This window comes from Hylaeus volcanicus, chromosome 8 (genome assembly GCF_026283585.1).
Source record: "Hylaeus volcanicus isolate JK05 chromosome 8, UHH_iyHylVolc1.0_haploid, whole genome shotgun sequence".
Taxonomy (NCBI): Eukaryota; Metazoa; Arthropoda; class Insecta; order Hymenoptera; family Colletidae; genus Hylaeus; species Hylaeus volcanicus.
In genome coordinates, this window is record NC_071983.1 from 15,422,640 (window position 1) to 15,444,066 (window position 21,427).

The window sequence follows — 21,427 nt, forward strand, 5'->3', positions numbered from 1 at the left end:
AATTATTAAGATTATAAATTTAGAACGGCTGAAACTTGTATACTTTCGCCAGCATTGTTTCACCCGAAGGGAAATGTAACGAGGATTTTTTAATAATACCATACAGTTCAAAGAATACGAAACTGGAAGTATTCGACAATGGTTTGAAACGTAAATTATGATAAATTAATTCGATTCGATGAGGCTTGGTAAACCCATTTTGTAAATGATTACGATAGGGAAATCTTCGCTACTTCGACCGCATCTTACCGAATTTCTTCGGCGTAATACTCGTGCGGAATAGCGCAAAGTACACCGGCGCCGTCACCGGTGTCGTTGTCACAGGCACAAGCACCGCGATGGTTCATGCGTGCCGATAGACTCTCCGCATCGCGAACAATCTGCAAAACAGAACACGCAAAAGGCATTCATATAATCATAATTGATTCAGTGGTGCGTTATAGACAAAACAAACATCGCGTTTAGTTTCAATCGGGACTCTAGAACGATCTGAAAAAGGGTGCATAATTATTTTTTTGGGGGTCAAACAGACAATTTTATTATTTTATTCACGAGCATGAACCTTGTTTGTCCTAGGTAGACCTTCCTGCTAAACCGATGAGCAGAGATGGGCAGAACCTTAGGCTTCGAATAGATCTGAAGTTTGCCGATATGTTTGTCTCGTTTCCTCTTTTGAACATTTTACAAAGAAGGAAACGAGACAAACATATCGGCAAACTTCAGATTTATTCGAAACCTAGGGTTTTGCCCGTCACTGCCGATGAGAAGTTCAGGATAAAGTCGACAACCGAAGTCGTGATAATTTTTCGTTATACAACGGGGTTTGAAAGATACTCCTACCTACATTATAGGCTTCAGTTGTCGAACTTGACGGAGGAAAAAAAGCATCGGTGTCAACGACTCACCTTGTGCGATTTCTTTCCATCTATGGAGACGATAAATCCAACGCCGCAAGCATCCTTCTCGAGAATTGGGTCGTAAAGAGCCTGTTTCGGTGGTAAAGACCAAGGCTCGGCTACGTTCATATTTTCAATCTGAAACAGGTTACGACGTAGGAGGGTTCTTTTTATCAAACGAAATTCGATATCCTTTTTTGCAAGGGAACCAACGATAAAGGAAGCACGGATAAGCGAACGCTAGGCGATCCTGTGTTTTACACCCTAACGTCCTGTTCGCACCAGTTTGCACTGAACTAAACGAACCTGCATGGATGCACTATGCATCGTTGAAAATCGAATCGAATCCGTGCAGGTGCGCAGGCGCGCGCCGAATCAACACAGGGTCGGCTCAAGGGGGGTGGTGGTTGACGTCGAGTGGCACCCCTTTCCCCCTCCCCTAAATGCTATGATTTGTATTTCTTTAAAAGTACAATCGGATTTGTTCGAGTACTCTTAAGCACGGCTAAATACTCTGCTGTGTTTACTTATTCAGCTTGTGGCTTTTTGTTACATGTTCTCTTGTATATCGTACGGGATAAAACGAAAAAAAATTGATCGATTTCAATTGGTGCTTCGAAAATGAATACAATCGGCGCCAAGCTCCCAAAGCTTGACATCTATACATACAAGGTGTTCCAAAAATGTTGTACCACCTTGAAATGGATGGTTCGGAAGGTGATTTGAAACAACTTTTTCCTTAGCGAAAATGTTGTCCGAGGCTTCGTTGAGGAGATATTAACGGAAAACACTGACCAATCAGAGCGCGAGTATGCCGATGGAGCACTCGCGGTAGCGTATGAGCGCAACCATCTAGCGCGTAGCCTACGCTCAACCGGCATACTCGTGCTTTGATTGGTCGGGGTTTTCGTTTAATATCTCCTTAACAAAACCTCGAACAACATTTTCACTAAGGAAAAAGTTGTTTCAAATCACCTCCTGAGCCACCCCTTTCAAGGTGTTACAACATTTTTGGGATACCCTGTATATGTATACTTGGCTTATCGCTAGAGGCGGCACTAGACCGTGGCCGTTTATTACGTAAAGTCGTGCGCGTACTTAATCACCTAATGCAATAGATAAACCGTATCCAGCAAGACAGACTGTGAACAACTAAATGAGGGGAGCCACGGCGGTAACGACGACACAAGTGTTACGTTCCGCATGTATCGGTTATACGCAAATTTAATTGCTTCGAGACGCGAGAGAGACACTTCGAATGGTCGATCGCGTCTTTATATACAAACAGGGCCGACGATACGGCTCTTAACGCCTTGACGCAAATTTCAATTTAATCGTCGTGTTTAAACTTGCAAATTTGAAAGCTCATTAGGAGTATTACAATTATCTACTTTATTAGTTGGCGTAGGAAACTACGCTTCGATATAATAATTACATTTCCCGTATCGGTTTAAATAATTTTCCTTTTTTTTTTCGAGAAGCTTAATGCTTTATATCGTTTGCATGTACGTAAAGTAAGGTACGCAACGAGCTACACAGAGGATAACGATCATGTCAGGACCGTCTTGACAGCATTATGGGCCCTCGGACGAATCACGCCGCTGGGCCCCTTATTACATTTAAATACTGCCGAATAAAAAAAAAGAAATGAGAGCCCACCGTTTTCACGAGTATATGTATTTGCGCCACAGATGTGTTCAACACGGATTAGCATGGGGCTCATTAGGCCGATCCCACACGGGCGCAACTGATCAGTTTTTTCAAACCACTCTGAAACTAGTTGCATGCGACCGTGGATCTAGGTAAAATAAAGATAGTGGAGTAAGTAAAACAAAGAGCGCTAACGGTTTACAACACTAATTTCAAATCGGTTGCGCCCGTGTACGTTCGGCCTTAGTCTGAACTTCAGACTCTGAAGGGCCCAAGCGTACCCATGAGTTAAGACGGCACTGGATCGTATAGGAAACGGTAGCCGAGATGAATAGCGGGGGGCAAAAGGGATTACGTGAACATTTCCATCTGGTTTCTTGTTTCTATAGCCGGTGTAGCCTTTATTGCTCTCAGAAAATGCGCACGGTGAAATACGATGTGTCGCGAACTCGATCCGGAAAACAATCGATATCGTTAACGACGGGGGTCACCTCTGCGGTCCAGTTCGAGCAGGCGAGAAACTAGACCCAGTTATTGCGCGTTTCGTATCGCATAGAGTCGGTAGTATAGTAAATATATCGACGAAGAGACCGGGTGGGCCTCGTGCACCCCTCGAAGATAGCGTCACCTATGCAGCAGAGTCGAGTACGTCACTGGCAAGGGCGGGGGATTTACAATTTTAGCTTCGGGCCTCCCCGTAGAAGAGACTCTCAACTCTCAAGGCTCGTTATTAATGGATAGTTCAATCTAACTATTACTCGAATGAATAGGAGAAACTTTTTGTCCTTGAGACCTGGCGCAATTCGTATTCGTGTAGATAATATTTTAATTATCGAGAACTTATTGTTAACGATAAGAATGTACAAGATTTGTATCTACAAGATTTAGCGAATAAATATAATTTTTTACCAAACATGGTTTCATATTCTCAAACATTCCGTTGGAAAGTTTTCCCCTCGAGGCAACTACCTTCAGATTAGTCTAAATTTACCACTGTTCTTTGGATCGTTACTTTTGTGAAAAATAAGACGTTCGCCACCGTCTTGGCGTATCTCACCTACCCCATCGCTATCGATTATATTAACGATGCTTTTACGCTTGTAGATGCGTTAAACATGTCTAACGAAATCCTTATGCATTTCGTTAATGTTGCAAACGTAATTACGCAGCATAATCCGTTTTCATAGTACCGATATTAAAAGTCATGACATTTATTACCGTGAAAACTGTAAATGCTGCGTTAACATTCAAACCTTCTTTGATGTACAAAAAAAAAAAACTGTTTACGTTTTTCTTGGTCAAAGTTGTATTACAATTTTTCAGCATTCGATCCCCCTCTCCTCTTATCTCGTATCCCCTGGCCTCTGAACTCGAGGACTGAAACCTTGTCAATTGCAATGACTACTCGTAGATTAGATGCAACATCTATTAAGCAACGTAAAAGTAAAACGCAAAAGAACATTACGATAAGACTGTAAAATACATTAATGAGCACTTGACAACTATCATATTGCGTGGTGGTTACGTCAGACTTGGATCACCAGCAAATCGTTCGTCGTTTATTCCAATGTATGTATGTAGAACAGAAACTGCCAACCGAAAATTGTTATTATAAAAATACAAGAGTAGAGCACGGTGGCCACCTTCATTTTTACCACTCTGAAGAAATTCTCTGAAGTTTACAAATAATGATTACAACGCCATCTGCCGCGAAATATTCCAAGTAACGTATACGTGAATGAACAAAACAGATTGAAAAAAGTGGTAATATAAACATTGGTCGGTATGCTAATCGTTTCATATCCGTTACTAGATATATCGACACTTTTATTTTAATAAAAAGATTTTCTTTGTAGAAGTTTGATCTACCGTCTAACTCCTATTTCTGTTGGCTGTCTTCTGTTATAACTAGACTGCAGAGATGGGCAAAACCCTAGGTTTCGAATAAATTTGAAGTTTGCCGATCTGTTTGTCTCGTTTCCTTCTTTGTAAAATGTTCGAAAGAGGAAACGAGACATATCGGCAAACTTCAGATTTATTCAAAGCCTAGGGTTTTGCCCATCTCTGCTAGACTGCGGATTTTATGCATGTATGATGTAAACTAACATAATAAACACATGTTAAGCATAACCAAAAGTTATATCCACTTAGAAGAAATGAAATAATATTATTATAATAATTGTGGAATATATTCAACGTACATTATGTGTATATTTTATGTATGTCTTCTATGTTATTGTATATTGTGAATACATAAAATCCGCAGTCTAGTTACAAAAAAATGATCAAAAATTACTAGGACGAGGTGGCAACCCTTCAAAGGGAATAATTGTTATCCGAAAAATTGGTTGCGTACACAACAACACGGAGAGTACAGAAATTTGGAGATGGGACATGTGGTTTCTCGGAAGATGGCTGCCAGCCAGCTCTTCTTAGAGAGACGTTTTTACGGTACAGCGCGTCGCGTGGCTCGCAAATTATGACTACCGCGTTACGGTAATTAATCGTACATGCTTACCCCCGATACACAGACGTCGACACACAGTTTGTTTTCGTTCGACTCGCGTTACTTCGATCGCGAGGTAATTCGAAGAAACACCGACCTCTCGAAATCTCGAGCATCAACTGATTTCCTGACCCTTTGACTGTTGCTAAAAAGCTTCCGGCCTACTACCGTTCTTCTTTCTCGCTCGTGTTTCATCTTCCCTTCTCTTCTGCCATTTACCCTCTCTATGGTCTCCCGTTCAATTTTTTCGCGACTCGCGTCGTGTTTTATCCCCACCGATAACTCGGATCTACATGACGGTTCCACGTTTCCCTCTAGTCTCGTTCTGTCGTGTTCTATCTTGTCCCGTCACGTCCCGTCGCAAGTCTTTGGTTATTTTACTTGATTTACTACGTATCAACGCCGGATTTCGACTCGTCGCGACCAGACTCCCCTTCGATACCCGTTTCTCGTTCCGTCTCGCTTCGCATCACGGTATCCCGATCGATCCATCGAGCTTTCCTTAGCTTCGCTCCACCTTCCCCCTCCTGCTCGCCGCCACTGTCCCCGCCGCGTTTCCACCGATTGCATTCGTTCCGTAACCAATGCTTCGCCTAATCTAACTCTGTTTATCGCTCTAACGAACGTTCGCGGAACCTTTTACGCATTCCATTACCAAAACAACACCGAGTGCCTACCGCGTAATAAAAATTTCATTAAGATACCTATCTTATTGTCTTTACGGAAATGTCGTTGCCAAGGGCCAGTGGCGGCCCTACGAGGCGAAACAGGCGGCGCCCCAAGGGCCTCGCGCAACTATACCGTAACTTTTTTTGTTTGTTTAAATAAATTTACACTAACATTATCCTACTTATTTTTGTTAGCGTATAATATCGATGAGAATGTCCGATATTAGTATAGATGGATATATTAACGCTATAAAAACAGGTGACTAGTTTAATACCCAATAATCGTCTCATTAGCTATCATTAATCTATCAATTGTGATTGACGTCGCGAATCTGTGCGATGAATCATTCGGAGGAAAGAGCTAATATAAGATTAGTAGGAAATCGATATACAGGGTGTCCCAAAGATGTTGTAACACCTTGAAAGGGGTGGTTCAGGAAGTGATTTGAAACAACTTTTTCCCTAGCGAAAATGTTGTCCGAGGTTTCGTTAAGGAGATATTAAGCGAAAACCCCGACCAATCAGAGCGCGAGTATGCCGGTTGAGCGTAGGCTACGCGCTAGGCGGCCGCGTTCATACGCTACCGCGGCCGCTTTAACGGTATACGCGTGCTCTGATTGGTCGGGGTGTTTTTTGTTAATATCTACTAAACGAAGTTTCGGACAACATTTTCGCTAAGGAAAAAGTTGTTTCAAATCACCTCCCGAACAGAGATGGGTAAAAGGCCCATCCCTAGGTTTCGAATAAATTTGAAGTTTGCGGATGTGTTTGTCTCGTTTCCTTCTTTGTAAAATGTTTAAAAGAGGAAACGAGACAAACATATCGGCAATCTTCAGATTTATTCAAAGTCTAGGGTTTTGCCCATCTCTGCTCCCGAATCACCCCTTTCAAGGTGTTACAACATTTTTGGGACACCCTGTACTTTGATGCCGTCAGTTTCCTTTCGTAAACAGTTTCATTAAAATGAAAGTAGCCCCCGAGGTGATTAACTCGAAGCCCTGATAAGCTTAAATGCGCCGCTGATCGTTACACAAGATACGCTGTCGTGGAAGACTTGGACTATCGCCTGTGCAAGTTTCGATTCACGGACCCACGCAGACTGAGAATGAACGAACTGATAATGTATCGAAACCCGTCGACCGTATCATTCGAAACGCCAGCTTTTTCCGCTTAGAAGATTAAGCCGTTACGTATTATCTACGGTGTAATTTATGTACGGGGAAATAATTGTGTAGATTAAGCTGAAGAAATAATTGTACAGATAATTTAGTCAAATGTGTTTAAATGTAAGGGGAAACTTAATTAAAAATATCGCTAATTTACTCGTAATAGTTGAAGAAATTATTTACTTAAAAATGTAAATTAGATTCCCAATGGGAAAGAGCTTTTACATTATGTAATCGTAAGCGAAAAGGGACTCGTTAACTCATGGTAAATGCATAAGAAACTTTCCCAAGCGACCATAACGATTATTTCGACCAAGTAATGCTTGGACATCTTGATCGTAGCCTACGATCATAAGGACCACGGATTTTATACTATACCTAGATCGCTAACACTCGTTGTTTTAGTATACAGGGTGTCCCAAAAATGTTGTAACACCTTGAAATGGATGGTTCGGAAGGTGATTTGAAACAAGTTTTTCCTTAGTGAAAATGTCCGAGGCTTCGTTGAGGAGATATTAACGAAAAACACTGACCAATCAGAACGCGAGTATGCTGATTGAGCGTAGGCTACGCGATAGGCGGCCACGCTCATTTGCTACCGCGACCGCTCCAACGGTATACGCGCGCTCTGATTGGTCGGAGCTTTTTTGTTAATATCTGCTTAACGAAGTCTCGGACAACATTTTCGCTAAGGAAAAAGTTGTTTGAAATCACCCCCTGAACCACCTCTTCCAAGGTGTTACAATATTTTTGGGACACCCTGTATAACGAGTAGCGGCCAAAAGAATGTATGATAAAACGGTGAATTTTGGGCGAAATAAGTTTCTATAAAACACACTTTTCGAGGTCATGTATCGAAGCTTTGTTACGTATTTTGTCTACGTATAGCATAAATGCCTATAGTGGGGTCACCATTCGAGAGATTCCTAAGTACAAATGTCAGGAAGCCGCGAAGCGAAGTAAAGGAACCACTCCTTTGCTGATCGACATCGTCTATTTCCTTTCTTTTCAATTTTCCTAGTCGTTTAAAAAGGAAAAAAAAACTGGTATGCTCGAGTTTGCAGATTTCAACGACCAATCGATACATCGTTCATGTGTTCCACTTACTCGGCAACTCAGTAGATTGGCCTGGCGGCAATATTTGGCCCGATGCCATAAAGTCGACAGGACCTGGAAAACTCTAGGTTTCCCTTAAAATACATTTCTATTTTGGTAACGCGAAGCTCATTGATAACAACTTTGGGCTATTATCGCTGTACAAATTCTGCGCTACTGCCTGTTCGGTAGCGCGTAGTTTTCCTTCGATGGTATCGAACTGTAAAGCGAAGTTCTCGCAATCAAGAATTCTTGCCGCGTATGCAAGCCGTCGAAAATACCAATGACTTTGAAATTTTCTACGTCAACAAAAAATACATAGAACATTTACTTTTTTAACCGTGGTTATTCTACAGGGTGTCCCAAAAATGTTGTAATACCTTGAAAGAGGTGGTTCGGGAGGTGATTTCAAATAACTTTCCTTAGCGAAAATTTTCGAGAGCACGAGTATGCCGGTATATCGCTCATACCGCGAGCGCTCCATCGGCATACTCGCGCTCTGATTGGTCAGTGTTTTCCTTTAATATCTCCTTAACGAAGCCTCGGACAACATTTTCGCTAAGGAAAAAATTGTTTCAAATCACCTTCCGAACCATTCATTTCAAGGTGTTACAACATTTTTGGAACTCCTTGTATATGTATAGCGTTCAGGTTTCTCCGAATAATCAGTTAAGATTGTTTCCTTATCCGTACAATGTTAAATTTCACTCGATCGATTCGTGAAATGCTTATCGCGTGTCATCGTTTACTCAACAATCCCTCGAATTTCCCAAGTATGGTACGCCGAATTTTTATCGCAAAAATCTGATAATACTGCGCGGAAACTCCCATTGAGTGCAAGAGTGGATATGTTTACATAGCATGCGATTTAATTAAGATAATGCATTGACTTTTGATCCTAACACCGACAACGTTCGTGACAAGGATTAAAAATAAACGCAGTCTGTGCTTTTAATCCACATTTTTGTTAAGTCCAAGGAAAATGAATCTGTGAAAGGAATAGCATGGTAACGAAACCTTGAAATTTGCAAATTAAATGTATAACGAGTGCACACAGCTACAGATTCCTCGTCGATGTTAAGGTGTTAAACAAAATTGTTCACGCGTAAAAATTAACGATGCTCGACCGGTGTTCGTATGCATGCTACGTAAACAGGACCTACACATTCCAAGAATTACACGGTCTCGTCGAATTTCTTTGAAAGTAAATTTATCAGACTAACGTAGACAGTTTTAGAGAAATACTTGTGGAAATATCAACGATAAGCTGCGTTAAACTATGTTTCCATAGATGAAACATGGAAAATAATAAAAAGAACATTTACCTTTAGAGTTGTGTCGGTGATAATAGCACGCGAGCGTGCACGCTGGTTCTACAGTTTGATTATTTTTACAAAATTATCAATTATTTCGGTTTATTTATCGATGTTTCCACTTTTTACGTTTCCGTCCTAGTAGACCTTCCTTTACCTTTCTAACCGGTGCTCAACTCCGACACACACGACTCGAGATATTTTTTAATAGAAGGTATCTATGCCGAAAGAACGTTTCCTAGTTTTGTTTTCATAGATTAACCCGTAAACGTATCGATGAGAAAACGTGTAGAAGGTGCCTTGGCTTACGAAGTTATTTCGTACAATTCACTGTTGCAAATATTACGAACTCGGATAAATCGCGCAGTCTCTCTCGGTGCATTCGGATCAATTGCCACGGTTTGACTAAATTTGGATCAAGACGCCCCACCGTACTTCGCGAATCGAACGTCGAGGAATTTCTTCGTTCCGACCGACGCGACACGAGACGACAATGCCGCCTCCCTCGGCAAATTTCCAGTCAATGTCAACTAAACATAACTATACCGTTACCACGCATCTGCGCTCTCTATCTCGTACTTCCAGATAACGAAAGACGAAACACGTCGGTAAGTCGAACGCTGCTCGATTGACTGACTGCACGACCGTTGAGCGTGATATCAAATCAACGATGGCCACTGAACTGTGTCCAAAATTGCTTGCTCTCCAGTGAACCCGAGTCTAAAGGAAACATTGCAAACTTTTAATACATTTATCAACAATCTGGGAACGTGGTTGACTGTAAAAATATTTTCCAGGTATATATACACGTCGATGAAAATGGTAGTTGCACACTAGACAAATTAAATTTATTCGCTCGTTATATTTTATACAGATGTTAGAATCATTCGGTAACTATATCTACATAGAAAATATACAATTTTTAATAACGACGATTTAAAAGATTCCTCGTTCGACCACAGAATGGACGTATACGAAACCAAAGACCGATCGTTTCGTTTAGTCTCTCCTAGGAGATCGACCAACGCTTCGACTCTAATCGCTAATGGACGATACACGAGCTGCATTTATTTATTACTACTTTTACGAATTTACCAAAGGGTGTACGAATACTTCTTTTCCTCTATGTACGCTAAACCAAATACACTTTTGATTTTCTAATAAAGATTGTTCCCTTTACGTTACATCTCGTTCAAAGACTTCGTTACCGCTTCTAGTCCATGTGACGCAAAATTTTCGTTGCGTTTACAGACACACCCATACATACATACCGCCGAAATACAATGGACGAATAACTTTAAATTCGTCTAGCATAGCTTTTCCACCGCTTTCGGAATTACAAGGGACGCTTGTATTTCTCATTCGCATCGTACTTCTTTTACAATAATTAAAAAATATGTAATCTTTAAAAATATAATCGATAATGTATAGGATATTAGATCGTGACAATACTTGATAATAAGGTTTACAGTCGCAGAGTACTCTAATCGTGTCGCCAACGAACTCGATTTCGTTTCGACGGAACGTCAAGTACATTAGAAAAAATATAGTGCAGGTATACCATATGCTCGTTATAGACAACAGAGAGGATACTTTTGCTACACGTGTCACAATCGTCCGCTTTTGCTCCGCATATTAACAAGACCAATGCGACGGAAAAAAAGCTGCTGGAAAAACATAACAACTACGCTGTTACCTCATCGCGCGCATCGCGAGGTTTAAGTATGTCTTATTTTTTTCAATTAATATCGAAACATTTTATGTTCTTCCTTCGAATTCCTTAAGAAAACTAATTACCCGGTTAGTCATCGATAAGCCGTCGATAAGAATAGACATGGAATAAAACGACGTTTGACTACCGATAGAATCAACTTAACTGGAACGGAATGGAACGAGCGTGAAAGTTGGACAACTATTGACGCGTTAGACCTACGACGCGCAACAGTCGATCGTAGTCGCAAATTGTTAAACTGCCTTAGACTGGACGTGTATCATTTTTTTCTACTTGTATAGTCTTACGTTAAAGCTGCCTGTTTGATTAGTTCGCGCGCGCGCACGTTCTATCGAACGATTCGCATAAAAGCTTTTCGTGTCGTTCGGCTGAATAACGAAAACGTGCATACGCGTGACATCGAGACACTCCGTACTCGGTACGATACGTGCGATATCAAATATAAATATGAAACAACATTGTAAATAACAAAAAATAGTTCTAAAAATTAAACTAATACCATCTATGTACATTCATAAAATATAATCTTTATCGTATGCTGTCTCGGTAAAGTTAACGTAAAAGTTCCGAGTTCCGGAGCGGCATTTCTCGTAAGCTATGTTCGTTGCGTGTAAAAATTTCAACGTTAACGTTAAATTGGCCCAAGAGAACAAGACGATGAATCGAAAACATCGAACGTCAACTACCACAAAGACAAGAAATAATTCGACGGTAAGAATACGTTCGCCTTAAATAATTCTTGTCGCTAATCGTTTTACGCTTGCGTTCTTTCTCGGCACATAGCTTTGACCAGAAACTTTGCAAACGTCGGTTGGGAATGATTTTTTACCCGCGACCTCGTCTATTCGGGTCGGTAACGATACTACGAGATTACGAAGGAGATTGATTTAGGCTTTCAGTCTTAATTCCTATTGTTGTTGTTGTTGTTGATGGAAGTATTGCTGCCGGTGTTGTTATTGTTGTTAGTGTTGCCGCTACTGTTATTACTGTTTAGAGTGGTAGGATTACCTATGTTATCGATTTCGCGTTGGGCGCGTGAAATCTTCACTTTATCCCGAGGAGTTCCATCCTCACCTGTTTCCATTGCAAACATTTTCATTTTTTCTTTAAAGCTGAGCTTCTCAGGTACCGACCCAATTTGAGAATTCTGTTGCAATTTTTGCTTTTCAGCCAGTCGTCTTTGTCTGGGATCCCTGAACACATTGAACATTTTTATCAGTTACCTGCCGGTCAATTTACATACAGTGCACTAGCTAAAACGTGACATTACTTGTAAACTTCCTGAGCACCTATCACGCCAGGTGTGCTGCCGGTAATCGACATACTGGATCCTTCCGGCGTCTTCGGAGATGCCAATAAACTTTCCGCATCGTTAATAAAATTCTAAAATTAGGCGATATACGTGCGATTACGATCAAATAAAAGCAACCATTTGTCTAGAGATAAAGATTCAACCAAACTAGTCGAACATTAAAATAGAAACATTTCGAGAATCTTACATTTGGATCTTCCGAAATAATATCCATGGTTGTAGATGGAGGCGTGCTCAAATTTCCAGTCGAAACATTCCGTTGCATAGATTCCGCTGCGTTTGCATTCGAGTCGTGAAACGAGACTCTCTTAATGGACGTCGACTGTTGAGAATGGGTCAACGGCATCATATTGGATGCATTTACGGTATTCGATCTGAGTGCACCCTGTTGCGACATCACCGCGTAACTAGAACCCCGTTCCGGTGGCAGAGGTGCGTCATTGTTACCACTTTGATTTGCTGTAAAATAATTACACAAGATGTTTTATACGATTCGATTGTTTCATATGTTTTAATCCACCGTATACACAGCGTACTTACAAGGTGTACTCGGTCCATTGATAACCAAGTTCTCTAGCCGCAACATACTGGGATGTAATACTTGCTGATTCTTAAGATGAGGTTGGGTCTGTTGTAAATACTGGTGGTGGTGATGGTGGTGGTGGTGCTGCTGCTGCTGTTGATATATTTGCTGGTGTTTAGCCTCTTCTTCCTTCCTTTTCAAAGTTTCATCGAACTCGATTTGCTTTCTTTTAATCTCGTCCTGCCTACGTTGTATCTCTTTGTCTTCGGTGGATTGGGGAACGCCAAGAGAAGAGGACTTTTGAGAAGCGGCCAATTGAATCAACGATGACATCGGTATCTGCCCGACATTGTTTTGCATTTGATTGATTTGTTCGTGTTGCAAATTTTGGGACAAGTGTGAGCCAGAGTTTTCTGGTTGGCTCAAAGAGATGGACGAAACGCTTTGCTGGGTGCTAATGCCGTGGACGTTAACACTCGTAGAATGCATCGATGGTCCGAGAGATTGAACAGCGTGGCTTCCCCGAACAGACTGATTGGCAACGTTCACTCTAGACAAATTAGGGTTATGTTGTTCCAGCAGATTCCCTCGGTCTTGAATCGTGGCTGGACGAAGCAAACCCTGAACTCGCTGTACGCTCTCGGTATCCATATCGTTACTCTCTTCATCGTCGTCCTGTTGGTTAGCAACTTCCTCGGCTCTTTTCTGAAAATCCCTTTCCAGCTGAAGAGCTCGAAGCTGTTCCTCCTGTTGCGAGGTTCTATGAGGTAACGCGACCAACTCCGCTATTTGTTGATCTCGCCACTGTCTCGCAGCTTCCCTTCTAAGTGCTTGCTCCTAAATAATATATGTATAACGGTAAACTATTTGAATCCTCTTTCTTACGCGTTAAATCAATTTCTCTTAATTTCTTTACGTTATCTCTGCAATTATTTCAAACATATTTTAATTATATTATATATATCCGTAAAATGATATGAAACGACAAGTCATTGCGGACATATATCTCTGACGTAGGATTCAAATGTACATTAAAGTGTTACATAAATGATACGATAAACTAAATGCGTGTCACATAAACCACGCGATAAGCTAGATGCGTGCTAATGAACGCGATAACGAGTTTATTAATCGTACTAGAATTATTTAAGACTCCGTGATGGTACGATTTAGTAATAATAATAACACAACAATTATAACAGCTGTTATAGATACATGAAGTAAATATGAAAGTATTTTACGATGAATTGATCTTCATCTACTTTACCTTTTCTCTCTCTTCTCGTTGCCACGGATTCGTGGCGCTATACTGATACTGTCGCGGCTGTAACGTAGTTCCAGCAGTTCCATTTGCCGGATAATATCCACCGCGAGGAGGATCTTGCATACTCGCGGTGTATCTACGCGAAACGAAAAAGATACTTTTAATAACGCGTTACGTTCTAGTTGCCTGACAAAAACCGAGAAACTTATTTCATGTATTACCTCGAATCTGATTTGTTGTAGAGGGGATGAGTCGTTGTTGGCGGTGGCGGTGGAGGGCTCTCCCGGAATCCATCTTCTGGAAGCGCGGGTCGTATCGGAGCAATTTCATTCGGATGAGCGGACCCACTTCCTTCCGGTAAGGTTTGCGTTCTACTCGAACCATTGTCGCCGGTATACTGATCGCTCCGCACGTCCGAAACTCCGTTCAAGTAATACTGCGATCCAGCAGGGAAGTGTCGAGACTGTTCTGCGTACGGTCTATTTATTTCTTGAGCATTTTGATCTCTTCCGTAATCGAGTGCCGCCATCCCATTCGATTGCAATCGAGTCGAATCGGTTTTCCCTCTCGACGGTTGCGTACCGTACTGAGCGTGTCCAATGCTTTGTTGCTGCAGATTTTGATGCTGATGTTGGTGTTGATGCTGCGATTGGATTTGTGGTTGCGGCTGAAGTTGATGCTGATGTTGGTGCTGATGTGGATATTGATGTTGGTGTTGATGTTGATGCTGATGCGTAGGCGGAGATTTACCGTACTGCACTACGTACGGTCCGTAATGCGAATCCATGTAACCGTAATTTCCAGCGGCAGTTTGCCTCGGAGCGTGAGCAGCCGTTGATATCGTTGGCGAGGATACCGCTACTGGCGCGTTCGAACCGTAATTCGGTTGCGCAGCGATCGATTTTGTCGGTCGAACAACCGAATTAGCCGACTGCTGGGTCATGTTTGACTTCATGTTGTACGTGGGTCGACATTGATTAGGCGGAACCGGCACTCCACCTCGTAACTCGCGTCTTCTGACTTCCTCCTGCATTTCCTGGAGCTTCGCTTCTTGCCGTATTATGTCCCGAGAGGATTGGGATCTCGGAGGTGCGGCGTTACTTTGTTGCTGAGATTGACCACCAAGATAAGCTTGCTGCTGTGCTTGCGACACGTAAGCAGATATCGGTCGATCCCTGGGTTGAATCGTCTCGAATGCACCCGGACGATTTAAAGAGTTCTGAGAGCCTCTCGAGCTCTTCTGCATTTGAAGTGGATTTCTGAAATATTATTGGACGTGTCAGCAACGAAACAAATATACAAAGAACAACGTATACAAAGTAAGACAGTACTCGAGAAAACCTTACCTATCTTCCGGATGCTGAGACGGACTGTATCGCTGTTTTGCCGCTGCGTCTTGATTTCTGTAAACGCTCAGATTTTGATAAAATCTTTCGGCCTCGTTACTTTGAAGATTCGCGGGGCCTGTTCCGATAGCAGTCGTCGAACCATTGCTACTCATGGTTGTCTGACCGGGATTTAAATTCGGCGACGACTGCTGTCTACTCACAAGTCCGCTCGGCGGCAACGTTCCGATCCTTATCGAGTCATGCAAATTATGACTCGAGCTGTTTCAAAGGACGAGAAAGACAACGTTGCATTAAATTGTACATTCTTGAAAACAGAAGACAGTAACTTTGGGTAAAAAAATAGTCGATATTTACCGAGAACGCAGCGATGTCGTGCCGTTGATCGCGGTCATCGATGGTGGTTGCGTAACGGGTGGTGTAACACTGTTGCTGGACGATGCTCTGCTGTAACCAGGATTGAATACTTCGTGTTGCTGTTTACCATCGGTGCCAACGTCTGCAAAAAATCACAAGTATACCGTAATTCCCTTTATCTTAATCGTTGACTACTTTTATTTCCAAACAATCTGAACACGTTCAATGAAACGTGTACCGTAACTCGCGGAAGTCACCTCAGAGGTGAATTAAACGAATTACAACGAGACATTCATCTACGAGAAAGTTCTGAATATTAACGGGGAACGTATTAACGTGGCAATGATCTTTACGACGCGATTACGCGATGAAACTCGTTCGATGTACAGGTGGTTTACAAAGCTGTGAGTTGTGGCATCGCAAAGCAAGCTTTTGACAGAGTGAACGTGGTTGAATCGGAGCAGCGATGGACGAACGAGTAAAAGGCGGTAGCAACGACGAATTGCGAATGTGTAAGAGGAAATCGACAGGGCAACGCCGTTCTGTTACTTACTGTGCAACGCTGGCACGGACTTGCTGGTATGTATTTGTTGCTGAGGAGCGGTTGCGTCGCGTCCAAGCCGTGACGGTAAATCTCGTTCACTCATGCGACGAGGTCCTGCGATAAGCACAAGATGCAAAAACACATTTCTGTAGGTTAAAGATGGACAAAATTCTCGCGTAGGATTATTTATTCCTTACGCGTCGAATAGACTTAGACTTTGAACCGCGTATAAATTGCTATACGTCAGTTTAGTAGAATACAATTTTGTCCATCTTTATTGCGAGTTTCTCGTACAAGAATAGAACATTTAGAGTTAGCGTGAGCAAAACAACATAGAGCATGCAACGTGTGCGCAGTGCGTATACCGAGTGTACGAAAATGAACAGAAATAAAAACACGGAAGAAGACGCATGACAAACGAACAGCATAAGCGAGGCGAACGCAAAATTTTTCAATGTTCTTGTCTGCGCGTAAAACACGCTCGGACTCGTAATCAGCAATCGAATTGTCAAAGATAACGTACAGGGTGGATTACGCAACCAGGATCATCTAGTCTATTAGTATACTATAGTCGAAATTGAAAATTTTCCTAAAAACGAAAGTCGTGCAATAACGACTACTCCACTTGTACGATAGAAATCAAGTATTCTGTAACTTGCGAATTAAGACACTATATACACGCGTGATAATTACAGATATAGAAATTGTTTCGCGTGGATTAGATAAAACATTGGCAACGTCAAAACGAGTAAATTTATTTTTGGGAACGCAGATATTTGACTTTTACCGTTACGAGACATAGTATCGGCGAAGCGTTATCCAAAATTATCTGGAGCTATATTTGTATCGCTGAACACGATTATCAGAAAAAAAAAGAAACATCTAAAAACTTGCTAAATGTTCGCAAGTTCAAATTTCCCCATTAAAACGATGATATAATACAAGAGGAGAAACCTATGGAGCGTACAACTACGGGTCGTCATTCGCATTTTTTCTACGCTAAAATATTCTCAAGTTCTCCTGATTGTAGGTGTCGGTCGCGTGTGAATCGCCAACTAAAGAGAGAAACAAAAACTTGGCGGGTGCATATACGATCGCGATCAAAACGGACAACGTTTTCGCGTCGTGACGGATGATTAACGAAAACGCTCAACGAAAAAAACCTCGGCATGCGTGGTAAAAAAAACGATGGCCAGACGGAACAAATTTGTCAACGTGTATATTCATATCGTTGGACGTGGCTGTTCAGGCGTGTTGCATACAACGATCATTTCCAAACTCAGCAGGCAGACATTCGGTTACGTTGCTTACGTAAAAGAGAATCGACTTCTAGACAGGCTTGATCGGATCTCATATGAATCGTTCCGTCAACTAATTCCTTCGAATGTACATCCGATTCGTGGGTCGAGCCATCGCTACGAATCATCGGAGATTCTTCTTCGTCGTTGCTCGTCTCCTTTTGCAGGATGCTCGACCTCGAGCCTCGAGACGAGTTACCTTCGACGACGAGACTGCTACCTTTCGACCAATTAACGTTCCAAGGTTCATCGTTCTTACTTTCCTCCGATTCACCGATCAAACCATCTCTCCACTTATGAATAATCCAATAGAATTCCGAGTCGCCCGCATGGTGTCTGTCTCCGATGTTCCCATTCGAGGATTCGCCATCCACGAAAGAACTTTGCGAACGTCGCTCTATCTTGTGCGGCTCATCCGTTGGTAGGCCCGTTTTCTCCAAGCATGGATAGGAACTCGAAAATTGTTTCAGTACGCGAGCATCGATCAACTTTTTCTTCGTAAACAGGTCCGTCGTCCACCATGGAACGCGATTCGAACTTTCATAGAGAACGTCGTTCGACGACGACTGGACGTTTTCAGTCGACGAGCAAGGATCGAGATTGGACATTTCCTCGAGCTGCTCTATTATTTCCCGTTGCTCCGACAACGACAACTTCTCTTTGCTGCTCGTGCGATTCTCCTCTTTCTTGGTCAACTTATCTTCGAGCGCGCTGACGTTTCGCGCGTACTCCTCCGCATCCCTTCGCAAATCCAACTCGGATAGATATTCTTTTCCGGAGAACCGATGGTATACTTTAGGCGAGACGAAATTCGGTTCCGACGCGAATCTTCTAGAACCACCTCGGAGTCCTCGATCGATCACGTTCGACCTTGACGCGATCGTCTCAGCGTTTCCAAGCTTGGAAAAATGTTTAGTCAGGGCTGCCACCCGACCGCAACCGAGACGCACCTCTTCCGGTGATTTCCAGCATTTGTCGAAGCTCGACACTTCGCTGGACGTATCACTGTCAAGGCCGGACAAGTCGAGATTTAACTCAGGGATCGTGGTATACATTTTCGAAATCGCTTGGTTCCTTTCTTTCGCCTCGCGTTCCGTCGGTTCCCTTTCTTCTAACGAACTGCTCGTTGACGTTGGTATTTCCATTTCTATTTCCATTTCCATCTCCATTTTCTCCAACGTTGAATCAGTGTCCGTTTCCTTTGTTTCCAGTAGCATAGTTGATTGCTCGAGTTGTTGCTCCATCGTCGTCGTTGGTTTTTCCTTGTAACTCGCTTTTGCGTCGAATCGGCGCAACGACTCGATGGAATAGGACCGTGAAACGTCGATCGTGCCATGGTCGTTCGTACTATCGTTCGATTCGTCCAACCAATCATCCGTCTGATCGATGTAAGGTATAGAGTCGAGGGAGAAAATGTCGATTTTGATTTCCGCAGCCGAGGGTTCGTTCGCGATCATCGAATCCGTCGCGATCGACGGCTGAGGGTTACTCGCGACCTGAACGAGTGGACAGATTCGTTGATTGTTCGCACCCGATGGAAGACGATCGGTCCAACGACACGGGTTATCGAGCGAAAGATTGGAATGACCTCGAGTACACGAAGACGGAGTCCCGTGGGACGAGCATAGAGCCGTGTGAACCGAAGTTTCTTCTTCTCGTAACGGACAAACTAGTTTTACCGAAGTCGGTGCGCGATCCACGAAACCCCACGAATTCTCGTCTGACAAACACGGTCGCGAATCTTCTGATGGAACGGGCCACGAGTCGCCTACTCGATTCGAGCGACAGGTGGAATTAAACGGATCAAACGTGTAAGATTGACCCTCGAAAATCGGGGTGATAGTCGCACCTGGTGGTACTGGATCGATAGCACGGCCCGAATCGATTACGTGCCTTGGTACGCTCAACAAATTACCCATCGAATGAGACGTAGGCGGCTGCTCGTTCGTTTCCTGCACCTTCGATGCTTCCAAGTGCTCGGACTTGGGTCGAATCTTGTGCGCTGCTCGGGAAGAATCAGTTAGTAAAGCGTTAGTCAAGCAATTATCCGCATCCCGTGGTTTCGCGCGAGCCAGAATGCAATCCGTCATGCAGGCTTTCTACGTGCAATGATTATTGGCCACGGGAATGCGTCGGTTTAACGATTCCAACATTAGCGATAGCAGTTTGTAAACGAAGTAAAGGGAAACGAAAATTAGACCCGTTTTTTAATGGTGCCAGATGCGGTGAATTCGCTTCCATGTGCAAGGAAATTGGCGCCAATAATCTTCGCATGTGTAAAAATCCTTCATAACGCGAGTGAGAACGATTAGAGAAAGCGCCGAACATTTCTCCTCGAGCAATTACAGAAGAAAACATGGTCATTGGACGTAACGAGTGTCGATCGATCTTGTCGCGGGTTTGCGTCACTTTTCTCTATCGAGCTCGTTGCTCGACTCGCGATACGCGCTTCGATCGATATAATATTCTCCCAAAGAAACCGCGATTCCCCTCTCAAAAAAAGTTTACGAACCTCTGGTCATAACAGGTGAAGGCTGGGATAGCAGAGTGGCCAAGCCATGGTATATGGCCCCCTGTTTGGCAACCTCGAGAGTTACCACAGGCCCAGTACGTACCAGATATTCGGCAGCCCTGAACAAGAAACGAACACAGGTGAAAATTACGATTAAATCGTCGCTGGTCGTCTCTACCGAGTACTCACTTTTCCTGAGTAATTCCGACTAAGCTTTGTCCGTCCACCTTGAGCAACTGATCGCCAGCCGTCAATCTCCCATCCTACGCAATGAAACAGAAAAGGAAAGTATCAATAAAAGTGACGGAGAATTCCTGATTTACATTAGTAAGGGGAATTGATCCTGATAAGTTTAAAAATTTTTTAAACATTCTATGTATAACTATATAACTGTACTCACAGCATCGGCTGCACCGCCTGCAACAACGCTCTTTATGTATATCCCGAGCCTGTCTTGACCAGCGCCCTGCAAAACAAGAACGAAACCGTTTCATCGAATTTTAGGTATAACGACCCTCTGTCAAGCTCTAGAAAGGATTTTCAAATCGCATTCGTACCTTTGCCGCGACGATGCTCAAACCCATTCCATTGGTCGATTTATGTAACTTTATTACGTGAATCTCTGGTTGTACTGGATTGGACCCTGTGTGACAAGAATACCCTCCGGACCTGTTGCTCATCGCGCTGGGGCTACGGAACTGTAATAAAAGTCGATCAAACGTCTCGACCAAGTAAAATAGTGGTTTCTCGAAATCAAATGATACTTTTCCAGCAGCGTCTTTTACTCCGACATGCTTCAAAGTCATTGCCATTTGGTAAAGTACATAGTTACTAACCGAAGGAGTAGAGAAATCGACTCACGTTATTATGATGGTCTATCATGTATATAGTCCAGTATCCGCTACTCGTAGGCTGCGGCGCCATTCGACACAGACCATCCCGTTGCAAAGGAGCTAAAAATTCAGCCAATCCAGGTGGTACTCCGCGTATTACTTCACAGCTGTATCCGTCCTCCGGAAGAAGGAGAGCCAATGCAAGCGTCGGTTCCTCCTCCAGTCGAATCTCTCTTCCATCGGCACGCGCGAGCGTATCGGCCACGCTTTCCGCCACCTGCAATTTTCATTCCATGTAACGCGGCGCAATGAAACGTAACGGAGCGTAACGCAACGTAACGTATAACGTAACCCAACGTACGATAACGTAACGTTATGTAACGTAATGCGATAAAAGAAAAAGAAAACAAGA

The 21,427-nt window shown here is 42.9% G+C and overlaps 2 protein-coding genes across 14 annotated transcripts in view; both read right to left on the reverse strand.

Moving 5' to 3' along the window:
- LOC128880703 (uncharacterized) overlaps window positions 1–9,755 on the reverse strand; it is a 26,479-nt gene extending 16,724 nt beyond the window's left edge. Inside the window, exons 1-3 of one of the 4 annotated variants that reach the window (XM_054131053.1) lie at window positions 9,307–9,755; window positions 906–1,034; window positions 250–380 (exon numbers count right to left, since the gene is read on the reverse strand). In XM_054131053.1, coding sequence (XP_053987028.1) covers window positions 250–380; window positions 906–1,025 — 251 coding nt within the window. In that variant the 5' untranslated portion in view covers window positions 1,026–1,034; window positions 9,307–9,755. Of the gene's footprint in view, window positions 1–249; window positions 381–905; window positions 1,209–5,064; window positions 5,388–9,306 lie in introns of those variants that run through there. The other 3 variants (XM_054131054.1, XM_054131055.1, XM_054131057.1) reach the window with 3 other exon arrangements.
- A 365-nt stretch (window positions 9,756–10,120) lies between these two features.
- LOC128880702 (afadin) overlaps window positions 10,121–21,427 on the reverse strand; it is a 28,942-nt gene continuing 17,635 nt past the window's right edge. For 7 of the 10 annotated variants that reach the window (XM_054131046.1, XM_054131043.1, XM_054131042.1 and 4 more), the window contains 15 exons: window positions 21,044–21,292; window positions 20,740–20,880; window positions 20,583–20,648; window positions 20,372–20,445; window positions 20,183–20,301; window positions 17,684–19,672; window positions 16,382–16,486; window positions 15,829–15,970; window positions 15,472–15,732; window positions 14,347–15,384; window positions 14,129–14,261; window positions 12,879–13,698; window positions 12,526–12,797; window positions 12,297–12,409; window positions 10,121–12,219 (listed from right to left, as the gene is read on the reverse strand). In XM_054131046.1, the coding sequence (XP_053987021.1) occupies window positions 11,928–12,219; window positions 12,297–12,409; window positions 12,526–12,797; window positions 12,879–13,698; window positions 14,129–14,261; window positions 14,347–15,384; window positions 15,472–15,732; window positions 15,829–15,970; window positions 16,382–16,486; window positions 17,684–19,672; window positions 20,183–20,301; window positions 20,372–20,445; window positions 20,583–20,648; window positions 20,740–20,880; window positions 21,044–21,292 (5,814 nt within the window). In that variant the 3' untranslated portion in view covers window positions 10,121–11,927. The remainder of the gene's footprint in view (window positions 12,220–12,296; window positions 12,410–12,525; window positions 12,798–12,878; window positions 13,699–14,128; window positions 14,262–14,346; window positions 15,385–15,471; window positions 15,733–15,828; window positions 15,971–16,381; window positions 16,487–17,683; window positions 19,673–20,182; window positions 20,302–20,371; window positions 20,446–20,582; window positions 20,649–20,739; window positions 20,881–21,043; window positions 21,293–21,427) is intronic. The other 3 variants (XM_054131049.1, XM_054131051.1, XM_054131052.1) reach the window with 3 other exon arrangements.